The sequence below is a fragment of the Heloderma suspectum genome, chromosome 2, assembly GCF_057233095.1.
Source record: "Heloderma suspectum isolate Gila_16-S chromosome 2, 16-S_ref, whole genome shotgun sequence".
In the NCBI taxonomy this organism is placed as follows: Eukaryota; Metazoa; Chordata; class Lepidosauria; order Squamata; family Helodermatidae; genus Heloderma; species Heloderma suspectum.
In genome coordinates this window covers 221,923,461-221,936,909 of record NC_139459.1, presented here as the reverse complement: position 1 = coordinate 221,936,909, position 13,449 = coordinate 221,923,461, and the positions used below count along the sequence as shown (strand labels likewise).

General features: G+C 41.2%; 1 protein-coding gene across 4 annotated transcripts in view; it reads left to right on the top strand.

Moving 5' to 3' along the window:
* The window catches only part of UBE2O (ubiquitin conjugating enzyme E2 O), a 115,404-nt gene that overhangs the window by 68,935 nt on the left and 33,020 nt on the right, over positions 1-13,449 (top strand). Inside the window, exons 3-9 of one of the 4 annotated variants that reach the window (XM_084838177.1) lie at positions 867-977; positions 2,788-2,885; positions 4,889-4,952; positions 8,987-9,130; positions 9,429-9,538; positions 10,526-10,676; positions 12,830-12,871. In XM_084838177.1, coding sequence (XP_084694303.1) covers positions 867-977; positions 2,788-2,885; positions 4,889-4,952; positions 8,987-9,130; positions 9,429-9,538; positions 10,526-10,676; positions 12,830-12,871 — 720 coding nt within the window. Of the gene's footprint in view, positions 1-866; positions 1,053-2,787; positions 2,886-4,888; positions 4,953-8,986; positions 9,131-9,428; positions 9,539-10,525; positions 10,677-12,829; positions 12,872-13,449 lie in introns of those variants that run through there. The other 3 variants (XM_084838178.1, XM_084838175.1, XM_084838176.1) reach the window with 3 other exon arrangements.

Below are 13,449 nucleotides of genomic sequence, written 5' to 3'. Positions count from 1 at the left end.
GGGAATAGCTACAGAAGCCAGTAATGGACTGTGCTCATTAATAAATCAAAATATTATTGCAGCAGCTGCCAGTTGACTAAGAGTTAATGATGCATCTAGGTTCATATCATCTTCCTCAGTGAGCCAAGCAATGTATAGACACAAGTAGCATTTTTGAGCACTGATGCAGAACACTTATACCCTGCTTTTCTTTACAAGCTCAAAGTGACTCACAATAAATAAGGCTTAATGATAATAATTAATTTAATTAATGCTTTGTTCTGATATTTGTTCTACAGATGGAGGATAAAATTTTTTGCATTTCTATAGCACATTTTAAGTGTTCAAATAGTACATTCTGACTAATCCTTAACACTCTAATATTCATACACACATATTAACTTCATATTGCATATTGCATGGCCTCATATTGTTGAAGCCAAAAGAATATTGACTTTCTACAGAATTTATTCCTGATGACCTGTGTTTAACTTATATATAAATATAAAAGGAGGCTTTTCTTTGAGAGTTTGCATACTGGGCAGATATTATCAAGTCACAAGGGTAAGTTATCTGATACATGAATCGTCTATCTGCAAAGCTGGGTTCCATGTAAGCTCGGTTTTAAAGAAGGGTAATGGGTGCAGAAGCAGGAAAGGACTATAGATGCAGCAGTTTCCTTGAATGGTGAGAGGGGAGAAGACATAAAAGAGTCGGTCTAGCTAACAACTCTCAATTCTTCATCTCGTTATGCTGTTTTCCTTGGATCTTGGATTCTTTTGTTCTGTGGATAAAATCGTGGATGAAACTTTCAGGATTGTCAGATTCGATTTTGGCACAACTTGAGAATGCGCTGCAATTTAAAAACCCTTTGTTTGCCTTACCAGGACAGCCAGTGTGGGACAGTTATTGATGTAAATATAGAGTGTGCAGTAAAACTGGTGGGAACCAACTGTATCCTTTATCCTGTCAACAGCAAAGATCTTCAGAATATCTGGGTGAGAGTGTTTACAACTACTTATCCTCGCACAGCAGGAATGCCAGAGCTGGCCTAAGACATTTTGCTACCTGAGGTGAAGTACAAGATGTCGCCACTTCCCATTCCATGTTCAAAAAATGCCAACTGGACTTGTAGTTGAACCATGCTTCAACACTGGCTATGGGACAACATCCTCTATCACACCTGAAGGCAGCAGCTAGTTTAGGGGCCACATAACACACAGCTCTCTTCTCTAACATCTTGCTGCCACCTCCCAGCATTTGCCACTTGAAGCAGCTGCCTCGCTCTGCCTAGTGGTAGGGTCGGCCTGTGGAATACTAACAATTTAACAGATTTAATCCTAATTTAACAGGGGTGATATTGCCTCCCCTAACATAAGTGGTTTAATTTAACAAGGCTACACCTTGCCCTGGAGAGACCTTTAAACCAGGGATGGGGAAATTGTGGTCTTCCAGATGTTGTTGGACTGCAGTTCCCATCATCCCTTGCCATTGGTTATGCTGGCTAGGGCTGCTGGGAGTTGCAGTCCCACATCTGGAGGGCCATACTCTCCCCACCTCTGCTTTTAAGCCCTGCATGATCTGGGACTCGAATGCCCTGAAGGACCACCTTCTACCACATGAACCTGCCTGCGCATTAAGATCATCTTCTGAGGTCCTTCTTTAGGTTCACTTGCTTTCTGAGTAGGTGAATTATGACCAGAGAGGGCCTTCTTGGTTGTAGCACACTGTTTGTGGAATGCTTCCCCTGGGGCCAAACGTCCTGTACTTTGACTCTACAGCTCCAGAAATATATTTTTATTCTCCCACGCTTTAAGCTGACTGAATTCTCTGCTAAAATGTTAGTTGTTATTCTCTGCTGTCTTATTGTTAAATTGTTTTTAAGTTGTTATTAGTTATCTACTGTAAGCCACCACCCTGGAAACATTAATACTGAAAGGTGGGATATAAGCCCTTGAAATAAATAATGCAAGATGTGCATTACCACCACCTTTTCTGAATATGCAGCTATCTTCTGTCAGAATGAGCAAGGACTTAGCCTGGAACAAGTGGGGGTGAGAAGCTTCTGCATAGTGATTAGCTGGAACGATCACTTGATCAAGGCAGTCCCATGGTAACAATATGATTCTGAGCTGCAGTAGAGTTAATACATGGTGTTAGCAAAATCTTTAAAGGAACAAAGCATACTCCTGAACATCAGAAATGCACAAGTACTGGCTGCCTCTAATTTCTTGGTGCATTTTTTGTTCTAGATGTTTACCACCTTTTCAATTAAAAAAAAACAAACACCCTGTATTTCTTGAATTGGACAGGGAAGAAGTAAATTTAAATGGATTTGGCTGTGGTCTGAAACCTTCCTTAAAATGATGAGAAATATTGCAGTTCTGCTTGCCACTGTTTTTACAAGGCAGAGGGATGGAGCTTTAAATCTTCAGACAGAGGATACCACTGCCCTTTCCTGAAATACTTAACTTTGATTGTGATATTGCCCAAAATTTAGCCAGCATATTAGATTTTTATCTGTTCAGCTCCCCCATGACATCTGTCATAAGGCACAGCATACTTCTGTACCCCCAAATCCTATAATATAAGAGAAAGAAAGCAGACAAACCTACTTTGATTATCTGGAGAAGGTACAAATTCTTATTTCATTTGCATGTGAGGTGTATCCTAATCCTGTGCTTCAGTTCATCCTGTTATGAGCTTGTTATGGTTTTGTCATGAGCTTTGAGATGAAAAATGTTCTCTGTAGTTGGAATGAAATGGACCAAGAAAACAGGCATCCTAACTTAACTTCTTTCTCCTCAGCCTTTCATGTATGGTGACTGCATCGCCTATGACTGGTGGCTAGGAAAAGTATATGATTTAAAGAACCAAATCATTCTGAAGCTCTCCAATGGTGCCAGGTATTTCTATTTCTTTTGTTACAGAGCATGCCTTTAATTCTTGGTTGAGTAAAGGTATACCAACCTTCACCAACCTGGTGCCCTCTGGATGTTTTGCCCTTCAGTTCCCATCAGCCCCAGCTGACCTAGCCAATGGTCAGAAATACTGGGAGTTATAGTCCAAAACATCTGGAGGGCACCAGGTTGGGGAAGCAATCGCTTGCTCACACGTACCTGGGAGTAAGTCCCATTAAAATTAGATGGAACTTAACTTCTGAGTATGTTCATAGGATTGGAATGTTAGTTGTACATTCTGCTTGCACTTCATGATGTTGAACAAGAATGGCCAACTGACAGCCTGTTGTTTGAATTCAGCCCCAAAGCAGTTTTTCTGGCCCCAGATGTCCCTACTGAAATCTTCAGATTGTAAGAGATTCCTTTATTGTTACAGCTCTCTTAGATTTTGTGTGTAACACGTAAATATTTGCAGCGATTCTGAAGTAACTTATTTAGCTGATCTTCTAAAGGAGGGGTGGGTAGTCTTTTTGGGTGGGAGGAGAGATTAAAGCCTCTTCCACTCCCCTGTTATCCTGATCCTAAAGCGGGGATAGACTGCAGCTTCCTCTGCCCGCAGTCCTGATGCAGGCAAGATCGCTGTTTCCCCACTATTAGCAGAGGGGAAACAGTTGTCTTGATCAGGATCCCTGGTGCCGAGAGGCCTTAACAGCCTTCCCCCAGTGTCCTTGATGAAGACCACTGAAACCACAGTCTCTTCCCCACTGTCCAGCTGATGGCTGATCAGCTGGGCAGTAGGGAAAGTGGGAGGGGCTCTGCAGTCTTCCTAGGGAGCAGCCAAAAGATGCATGTGGCTTACAGGTTGCCCACATATATTCATAAATGTCACTATAATCCTGATTACCAGTAATAACCTTTGCTTTAAGGGACATGGTATTTCTGCTTAATATTAGGGCCCCTAAGCTGGAGTGAAGATGCCGTGTCATTTCACCTGAGTGTTTTTCCCCAATGTGTATGTAACCTGATTAGTGCCAGGCCCTTATCACAAAAGACCGTCAGAACAGATAAGTCTTTGTGTGGAAGGGCTGGGTCAGTGGTGCCTTGCATGCATTCAGTTCCAGGTTCAACCCCCCAGCATCTGCAGATAGGGCTGGGAAAGACTCCTGTCTGAAATCCTGGAGAGCTGCTGGCAGTCAGTATTGACAATACTGGGCTAGATGGACCAAGGGTCTGAGTCGCTTTAAGGGAGCTGCTTATCTCCTCTGCCTGTTTTAACTAGGTAATAGCCTGAATCAATTTCTGAGCCAACTGCTCAGAACTCCCACTACTTATAATGCAAACTGGTTTAAAGAGGATAGTATGGATCCACGCAGAGAAAAGTTTTTCCCCTTTCCTCTTCTGTGATCAGTCCTATTTCTTTTCACCTATGAAGTTTTATGGCAGCAGTCATTGAAATGTCTGCCTCTTCCCAGCACTTCCAGAGCAAAAAGTGGAAGTGAAGATTTTGAACAAACTTCTGTCATTGTGGAAAGTTTGAGAATTGCAAGATCCCATATCCCCATAAAATTACCAAGTCTGAGTATTTTCTCAGCTCAACAAATCTTTGCATTTTTCATTGCCAAACTGATGACTGGGAGCTATTAAAATAGTGTATCCCTGGTCTGTAAAATTTCTTGCAGCACCCTCTTTTCCATTCTAGCTATCACACATCGAATGGCTTATTAAAATGGGATAATACTGACCGTAGACAGTGACCGAAGCTTTTGTCTTTAGCTCCAATATTGATTGATTGATTTACTGTTTGATTGCCTTTCTTGAACCTACCAAGGTGGTTTACATCAATTCAAAAAACAAGAATATTACACAAATACAAATATATTAAAACAATATTGTCCTAATGCAAGGGGTAGTGCTGTTAAACCTAAGTATTATAAGAGCACATTAACACAGATTTGCCATTAAGAAAGCTGTCCTGACTCTGTTTTCTAACAGTTATTGCTTTTCCTTAGGTGTTCTATGAGCACAGAAGATGCAGCAAAACTCTATGATGTCTGCCCACATGTCAGTGACTCAGTAAGTTTTTTTCCTCACTAGTTGTTGATGTTCAGTCATTCAGTCGTGTCCGACTCTTCCTGACCCCATGGACCATAGCATGCCAGGCCTTCCTGTCCTGCGCTCTCTCCCAGAGTGTGCTCAAGTTCATAATCATTGCATCGGTGATGCTATCTAGCCATCTCATCCTCTGCTGTCCCCTTCTCCTTTTGCCTTCAATCTTTCCCAGCATCAGGGTCTTTTCCAGGGAGTTTTCTCTTCGCATTAGGTGGCCAAAATATTTGAGCTTCAGCTTCAGTATCTGTCCTCCCAATGAGCACTCAGGGTTGATTTCCTTTAGGATTGACTGATTTGACCTCCTTGCAGTCCAGGGGACTCGTAAGAGTCTTCTCCAGCACCACAGTTCGAAAGCTTCGATTCTTCAGCGCTCAGCCTTCCTTATAGTCCAGCTCTCACAGCCATACGTTGCTACTGGGAAAACCATAGCTTTGATTAGACGGACCTTTGTCGGCAAGGTGATGTCTCGGCTTCTTACTATGCTGTCTAGGTTTGCCATAGCTTTCTTCCCAAGGAGCAAGCGTCTTTTAATTTCATGGCTACAGTCACCGTCTGTGGTGATCTTGGAGCCCAAGAAAATAAAATCTGTCACTGCTTCCATTTCTTCCCCTTCTATATGCCAGGAAGTGATGGGGCCAGATGCCCTGATCTTAGTTTTTTTAATGTGGAGTTTCAAACCAGCTTTTGCACTCTCCACTTTCACCCTCAACAAGAGGCTCTTGAGATCCTCTTCACTTTCTGCCATTAGGGTGGTATCGTCTGCGTATCTGAGGTTGTTGATAATTCTCCCAGCAATCTTAATTCCGACCTGTGATTCATCCAACCCGGCGTTTCTCATGATGTACTCTGCATATAAGTTAAACAAGCAGGGTGACAATATGCAGCCTTGTCGTACTCCTTTCCCAATTTTGAACCAATCGGTTGTTCCATGTCCGGTTCTTACTGTTGCTTCTTGACCCTCATACAGGTTTCTCAGGAGACAGGTAAGGTGGTCTGGTACTCCCATCTCTTTAAGAATTTGCCAGAGTTTGTTGTGATCCACACAATCAAAGGCTTTAGTGTAGTCAATGAAGCAGAAATAGACGTTTTTCTGGAATTCTCTTGCTTTCTCCATGATCCAGCGAATGTTGGTGATTTGATCTCTAGTTCCTCTGCCTCTTCGAAACCCAGCTTGTACTTCCGGTAGTTCTCGGTTCACATACTTCTGAAGCCTAGCTTGTAGGATTTGGAGCATAACCTTGCTGGCATGTGAAATGAGCGCAATTGTATGGTAGTTTGAATGCTCTCTGGCATTGCCCTTCTTTGGAATGGGAATGTAAACTGACCTTTTCCAGTCTTGTGGCCACTGTTGAGTGTTCCAAATTTGTTGGCATATTGAGTGCAGCACTTTAACAGCATCATCTTTTAGGATTTTAAATAGCTCAGCTGGAATACTGTCATCTCCACTAGCTTTGTAATGCTTTCTAAGTAATGCTTCCTAAGGCCCACTTGAGGAAGTGGGCCTTAGGTGGGCCCACTAGTAATAATTACTAGTGGGCCCACGCTTAAGTGGGCCCAGTAGTAATGCTTCCTAAGGCCCACTTGACTTCACTCTTTAGGATGTCCAGCTCAAGTTCAGTGACCGCACTATCGTGGCTGTCAGGGACATGAAGATCTTTCCTGTATAGTTCTTCTGTGTATTCTTTCCACCTCTTCTTAATCTCATCTGCTTCTGTTAGGTCCCTGCCTTCTTTGTCCTTTATCATGCCCATCTTTGCACAAAACATTCCCTTGGTATCTCCGATTTTCTTGAAGAGATCTCTAGTCTTTCCCATTCTATTGTTTTCCTCGATTTCTTTGCATTGTTCATTTAAGAAGGCCTTCTTGTCTCTCCTTGTTATTCTCTGGAACTCTGCATTCAGTTGGCTATATCTTCGCCTTTCTCCCTTACTTTTCGCTTCCCTTCTTCCCTCAGCTACTTGTAAAGCCTCATCAGAGATCCACTTTGCTTTTTTGCATTTCTTTTTCTTTGCGATGGATTTCGTTGCTGCCTCCTGAACAATGTTACGGACCTCCATCCATAGTTCCTCAGGCAATCTTGTCTATCAGGTCTAATCCCTTAAATCTATTCGTCACCTCCACTGTATATTCATAAGGGATTTGATTTAGGTCATACCTGAATGATTTAGTGGTTTTCCCTAAGTTCTTCAATTTCAGCCGAAATTTTGCAAGAAGCAGCTCATGCTCTGAGCCACAGTCAGCTCCAGGTCTTGTTTTTACTGACTGTATAGAGCTTCTCCATCTTTGGCTGCAAAGTACATAATCAATCTGATTTCGATATTGACCATCTGGTGATGTCCATGTGTAGAGTCTCCTCTTGTGCTGTTGGAAAAGAGTGTTTGCTCTGATCAGCGTGTTTTCTTGGCAAAATTCTATTAGCCTTTGTCGTGCTTCATTTGGTACACCAAGGCCATGCTTGCCTGTTATCCCGGTGATTTCTTGACTTCCTACTTTAGCATTCCAATCCCCTATGATGAAGAGGACATCTTTTTTTGGTGTTCGTTCTAGAAGGTGTAGGTCTTCCTAGAACCGATCAACCGATCAACCTCTGCTGTAAAGAACAATATTGTTCTTTACAGCATTGGACTTTCTTTTCACCACCAGACACATCCACAGCTGAGTGTCCTTTCGGCTTTGGCCCAGCCGCTTCACTCTTTCTGGCGCTACTTGGAAATTCCCTCTGCTCTTCCCCAGTAGTATATTGGACACCTTCCGACCTGAGGGGCTCATCTTCCGGCATCATCTCTTTTAGCCTTGTGATACGTTCCATGGGGTTTTCTTGGCAAGAATACTGGAGTGGGTTGCCATTTCCTTCTCCAGTGGACCACATTTTGTCAGAACTCTCCACCATGACCTGTCCGTCTTGGGTGGCCCTGCACAGCATAGCTTATGGCTTCACTGAGTTACGCAAGCCCCTTCGCCACAACAAGGCAGTGGTCCATGAAGGGGTATTCCTCACTAGAATAGTTCTCAATTTGCAGATATATGTTTTATTGTATACTCTAAGCCCCACTTGTAGGGGCCCCCATCTAGCTGAAGGATTACCGATGTTGGGGATTGGGGGGTGGGGAGCAGGTTTTGCTGTTGCTGCAACCATAGTGTTTTAGTGGAGCACTTTTTCCCATGACGGTGAATGGCAATCTTTCATTTATATTGAAGAAGGAACATGTTTGCACTTAGGACACTAGCATCAGGAGTGTTTGCCCCCGTCTGAACTATTTCTAACTGCTTTGTTCTATATAGTTCAATTACTTTGTTCTATATAGTTCATTGACTATCATTGGGAGGTTTTGATCCTATCGAAATGGCTTTCCAAAGCACTGCTTTTTTCCTGTCCCAAAAACTAATGGCTGCCATTCACTTTCATAAGAAAAGGTAAAGTGCTTCACTATACCACTTTAGTTACAGCAAGACTCCCCAGTCATCTCCTACAATGGATGTCAAAAAATTAAACTACCGCTGTCAGACACTGTTCAGGTGAGTCAGATATCCTTCTCGCTAACCTCCTTGCCTATAGTTTTGATGTTTCATGTGCAAGTTACAATTATTTCCTCCTTTATAACTAAGGAAATAGACCCAGAGAATACAGTCTATTGCCAGAAGTCCCAAAAGTCTTTGTTCATGAATCAACAATGGTATTTTCTATAATCATGGAACAGAATGCTGTGCTACTTGGTACTGAAATAACTCAAATGAAACTAGCAGTTGTTTGTTTCCTAGCACCTCTGAATTTTCCTCCACCATGAATATTCTGCATACCTGATATTTTCCTAGTTGCCTTAGAAACTGCTGCTGTGGCTGACTAAAGCAGGGAAAAGCACTTTGGGAACAGGGAAACTTGCCACAAGTGACGAAAATAGGACAGAAATGTGGGAATCCCATTCCACAGGGACATATATATGGTCTAGCTTTACCTGGCTCTGATTTGCACCTCTTCATGTATTGCTTCATTCTTTCAGGGCCTCTTCTTCGATGACTCATATGGCTTTTATCCTGGGCAAGTTCTCATTGGTCCCTCAAAAGTCTTCTCGAACGTGCAGTGGCTTTCAGGGGTGAAACCTGTTCTCAGCACAAAGAGCAAGTTCAGAGTGGTGGTAGAAGAGGTATGGCTCAGTGAGCTGACAGTATTATGAGATCACCGCCTTCCTGGGCATTTTCCAACGCAAGCTGTGTTGTGTCCTTTGAACCAAACTTGTTGGCTTTGTTCCTGAAATAAGTCTACAAAAGTTTCAACTGTGGATGTGGACCTGACGTATTACTTGGGATTTGATTAAAATTAGAAACAATCTGGTTTCAACTTCTATTTCCTGCTTCAGTTACAAAGTGTTATTTATTTTATATTTAGTCTAGTGAAATGTTCTAAAAGCATTATCTTCTCTACCCACCCCACTTTTTTTGTAGGTGCAGGTGGTGGAATTGAAAGTTACTTGGATCACTAAAAGCTTCTGTCCTGGAGGTACAGATAGTATAAGCCCACCACCATCTTTAATCACTCAAGAGAATTTATCTAGGTAAGGGCTACATCATATTCAGTATCCTGTAAGCTTTGTTCTAAGTAAATTACTATCCGCCTGTATGTAGCTATCATAAGAGCAACAATTTACTTTCATGAAACAGAGCTATTGCTACAAACTTCTGAAATGAGATAGTGAATGACCATGTGGGTAGTGGAAAGATGTCTAATAGCCCTTACCAGTCAGGGACAGTAAGTGCTTTAATTTTAAGTCAGATCTCACTCTAGCTTAGCTCTGGGACTTGTTTTTAGGGCTGGAGTTCATATATTCCAGGGCTGAGGTGAGAGTTCTGGGAGAAAAGGCAGTGAATGTGCCTCAGCATAGAGCAACCGCAGTTTGGCCCCACAGTTCTAGGATTAAAAGGAACGGCTTCCATTCCACATCTTACTTCAGTCAGGTTTGAGTCTCTGTACCTCTGATTTTACAAGTTAGCTACTGAGTGTCATTCTTAAAAAATCTGCCCTGGCAGGCTGCAGGATATATATTTCAGATAGCATATTAGAGGAAATTGTGAGAAGACAAATCTGGCTTTGAAAAAAAGTTAGCAGTGAAATTCTACATAGCATTATGATGGAATTACAAGATTAAGCATATTCAGAATAGTGTAGAGTTGCTGTATTGTATGGTAGAAAATTTGTTGAACAATGTGAAACTGACATTATGGCATGTGTTCACCTGTTAGTGTGTTACACATAAAAATTTACTTTGAAAACCTACCTAATTTTCCTTCTGCACATAGAACCTTTATAGTATGTTCAGTATAGGAGTATGTTTTCCCTTTGTTCTGCATTAGCAATGTTTTTACTTTTGAAGTAAGCCTAAAATGAGGAAGTCATTCCCTCCTTTTAAATCCAGTGATTTCTCCTACTGTTATCACCTTGTATGTACATGAAAGCCCCACTAGAGGTGTTGGCCACCTTAGAACTCAGGAAAATCTTGTCTGCCAGCAGGAAGGTGATGTCACTGTCATCTTGCCTTTAACAGAGTAAAGCGTCTGGGGTGCTTTGACCATGCTGAGCGGCAACTTGGGGAAAGATGTCTCTATGTATTTCCTGAGAAAGTGGAGCCTGCAAAAATCACATGTGAGTGCCCAGAGAGAAACTGTGTTCTGGGAGAAGGATCTGTTGCCAAAAAGGTATGTACACTGGCACCGCTCAGCTGCTGAGACTGACCAACTATTGCTTCTGAGAAGTCTACTTTGTTCATAATTTCTGTAGACTGTTCTGACTGTCCTATTAAGTCATACTTGTTTGGCCCTGTTGTATCTCCACTAATGCTAATCTGTTAACCTAGTTAAGAGATGGTAAGTGGGCTCTGTGACTTGCGCTCCCTCCCTACAACCCCTGGTGTCTTGAGAGCACATTTTCCCTCCCTGTGCCCCTCATTTAAGAGGCACCAATGTTAATTGCAATTAAGACTAAGTAGGTTTGCTGATTAACAGTCTTCAAACACCAGTTAAGAAAACAGGTTTAGCTTTAACCGTGATTAACAATGGTATTAATATATTCCTTAACTATATGTCATCAAGGGGGCCATGGTTTTCCAAATGAGCTAGAGAGAGTATTCACAGTTAAAAAAGTAAGCCTCCAGTGACATCATGGGAGAATGCAGATGATACTTGATCTTTTAGAGAAAATGTATCTCATTCTATTGTTCAAGTTAACTGACTGAAATAGCCCTATCTGCCATGGGATGAGTTTGCCTTTTTTTCTTTTTCTTTTTCTTTTTTTTTTTTTTGGGGGGGGGCAACCTTTGCATTCATCAGAAAATCAAGCTGTGAAAGTTGATCTGCAATAATCTTCTCCTGTGACCAAGCTTTCACATGAGAACCACATGTTTACATGGGTATATGAATTGGTATCCCATTATTATGCATTCCACTGCTTCTGTGTGCTGTCTACAGATTAAATCACTGTTAAAATCCACAATGCTTGGTCCTTCTAGTGATCATAAATTTGAGGTGGGGATTAGCTCAGAATTCACTTTGCAGATGGGTACTTAAATCATTTCAGCAATTTCAAGTAGAAAATTGATTTTTATTGGGGGGGGGCAAGGAATGTGTTACATGGTTAAAGCTGTCTCATTCTACCATTCAGGCTATGAGACAGTATTTCTCTACAGCTTTTCAGGGCTGCTTTCCACATTGATTATTACCTACATGGGTGTTTTCCTCAGATATTATTCATGTGTTTCAAAGCATAATATGGGAAAGAGGCTAACTCAGAGAAAGATATGTATTGACTTTTACAGGCATCTGTCTTAGATCCAGCATGTGTATACATTTGTCTTGACTTCTATTTTATTTTTTTGTCTCCATATGTTACTTTGTAGAAATAAAGTACAGAAAGGAAACCATGCAATTAAAACTTTCCTCGATACCGGGCATATCATCCTTAATTTATTATAGCTGCCTTCTTTCTTGTAAAGCGGTTTCAGATCTTTGTGCTCTAGTTAGGTTTGGCATTGCGGTAAATTAATTCCATTTTTCAACAACAACAACAACAAATTGCCTGCCTCGCATGTCGACATAGCTTGTTAATTTATTCATAATTTCTAAATTCCGCACTTCAGTAGGCATTCTTCTATAGTGAGGATTTTGGTCTTCCCATTATCAAGCATATACCATACTGGCAGCTATTCTAAAAACAGTTTTTCTATTAACATATTTCTTAGTGAACTAAATATAGAAAACTATATATCCCTAGAGAGATTACTCCTATTTAGTTTTATATTCAACAACTTACCAATGTCTTCCTATTGTGGTAATAGCCTATACATTTTTTCACTTTAGTTTGTGGTCAAAAATTGTAGCTGTTCCTAGTGGATATTCCTAGTTTTTCTTCTAATAGGCAGCTCTGTGTCTATTCTGAAAATACTGATATAATTGGATTGTCCTGCAATCTAGGCCTGCAAAATTTGACCCACCAACTCAAATGCTGCTTTCAGTCATGTATGACTGCTTGCACAGCGCTTGATAAACGTGTGGCTTTAAAAAGAGGGAGGCTGTTTGTTAAACATCCAGCAGGCCACAGAACAGGGCTCACTGGGTTACAGGTTTTGCAGCCTTCCTCAGTGGCTTCATGTATCAGGGTAGTAGTAATTTTATCCTACAAAATCAGTGTCTACTTCTGAAACAAATATAATTTAAATATTATGATTCTCCCTTTCAGATTAAAATATGAATAGATACTACCAAAATTGTGGAACGTTCCTCTAGACATATTTTACCTCTGTAGATATCCCATGCTTTCATCAATAATACCAAAATTATGGTGTTTAATATTGCAGATGGCCTGTCCTTGTTTCGTATCCAACGTAAAGCCTGAAAAGGTACTGTACTAAATGCTTGTTCTGTATCTGAAAACACCTTGACTTCAATTAATGTCCTCCTAAGATCCAATTAAGATAGTGTCTCTAATATCAGGACGCAAAGACCACCTTTTTCTTGCAAAGTATTTAGCAGTCTAAATATTTCTATTTCTATTTTCCCATCTAAACCTCAATAGCAGATGTTGCTAGTTATTATTACCTTTTTACATAAATCCTCATTACTTTAGTAGAGTTTATTTTGGGGTAACATTCATCTTCATTACCATTATTCTTCCCGGGAAAGGTTGGCATAACCTTCTAAAACAACTGTTTAATCCTGACTTTATTTTTATGAACCGACTTCAGTAATTTTCTATATAATTCCCATCAGCATAGTAGGAGGGATGTGGGGGAGGGATCTGTGCATTGCAGGGGCTTCTGGGTGGGATGATGGGACATGTAGTCCCACACTTCTGAAGGGCGCCAAGTTGGGGAGGATTGCACTAGATTGTAATGAGCCTAGGAACTGAGATTTTTAAAAGGCTACCAGTTCAAGGATTATCAAGTCTGATGCACAGAGGAGGTATGGCAAGTTTCAC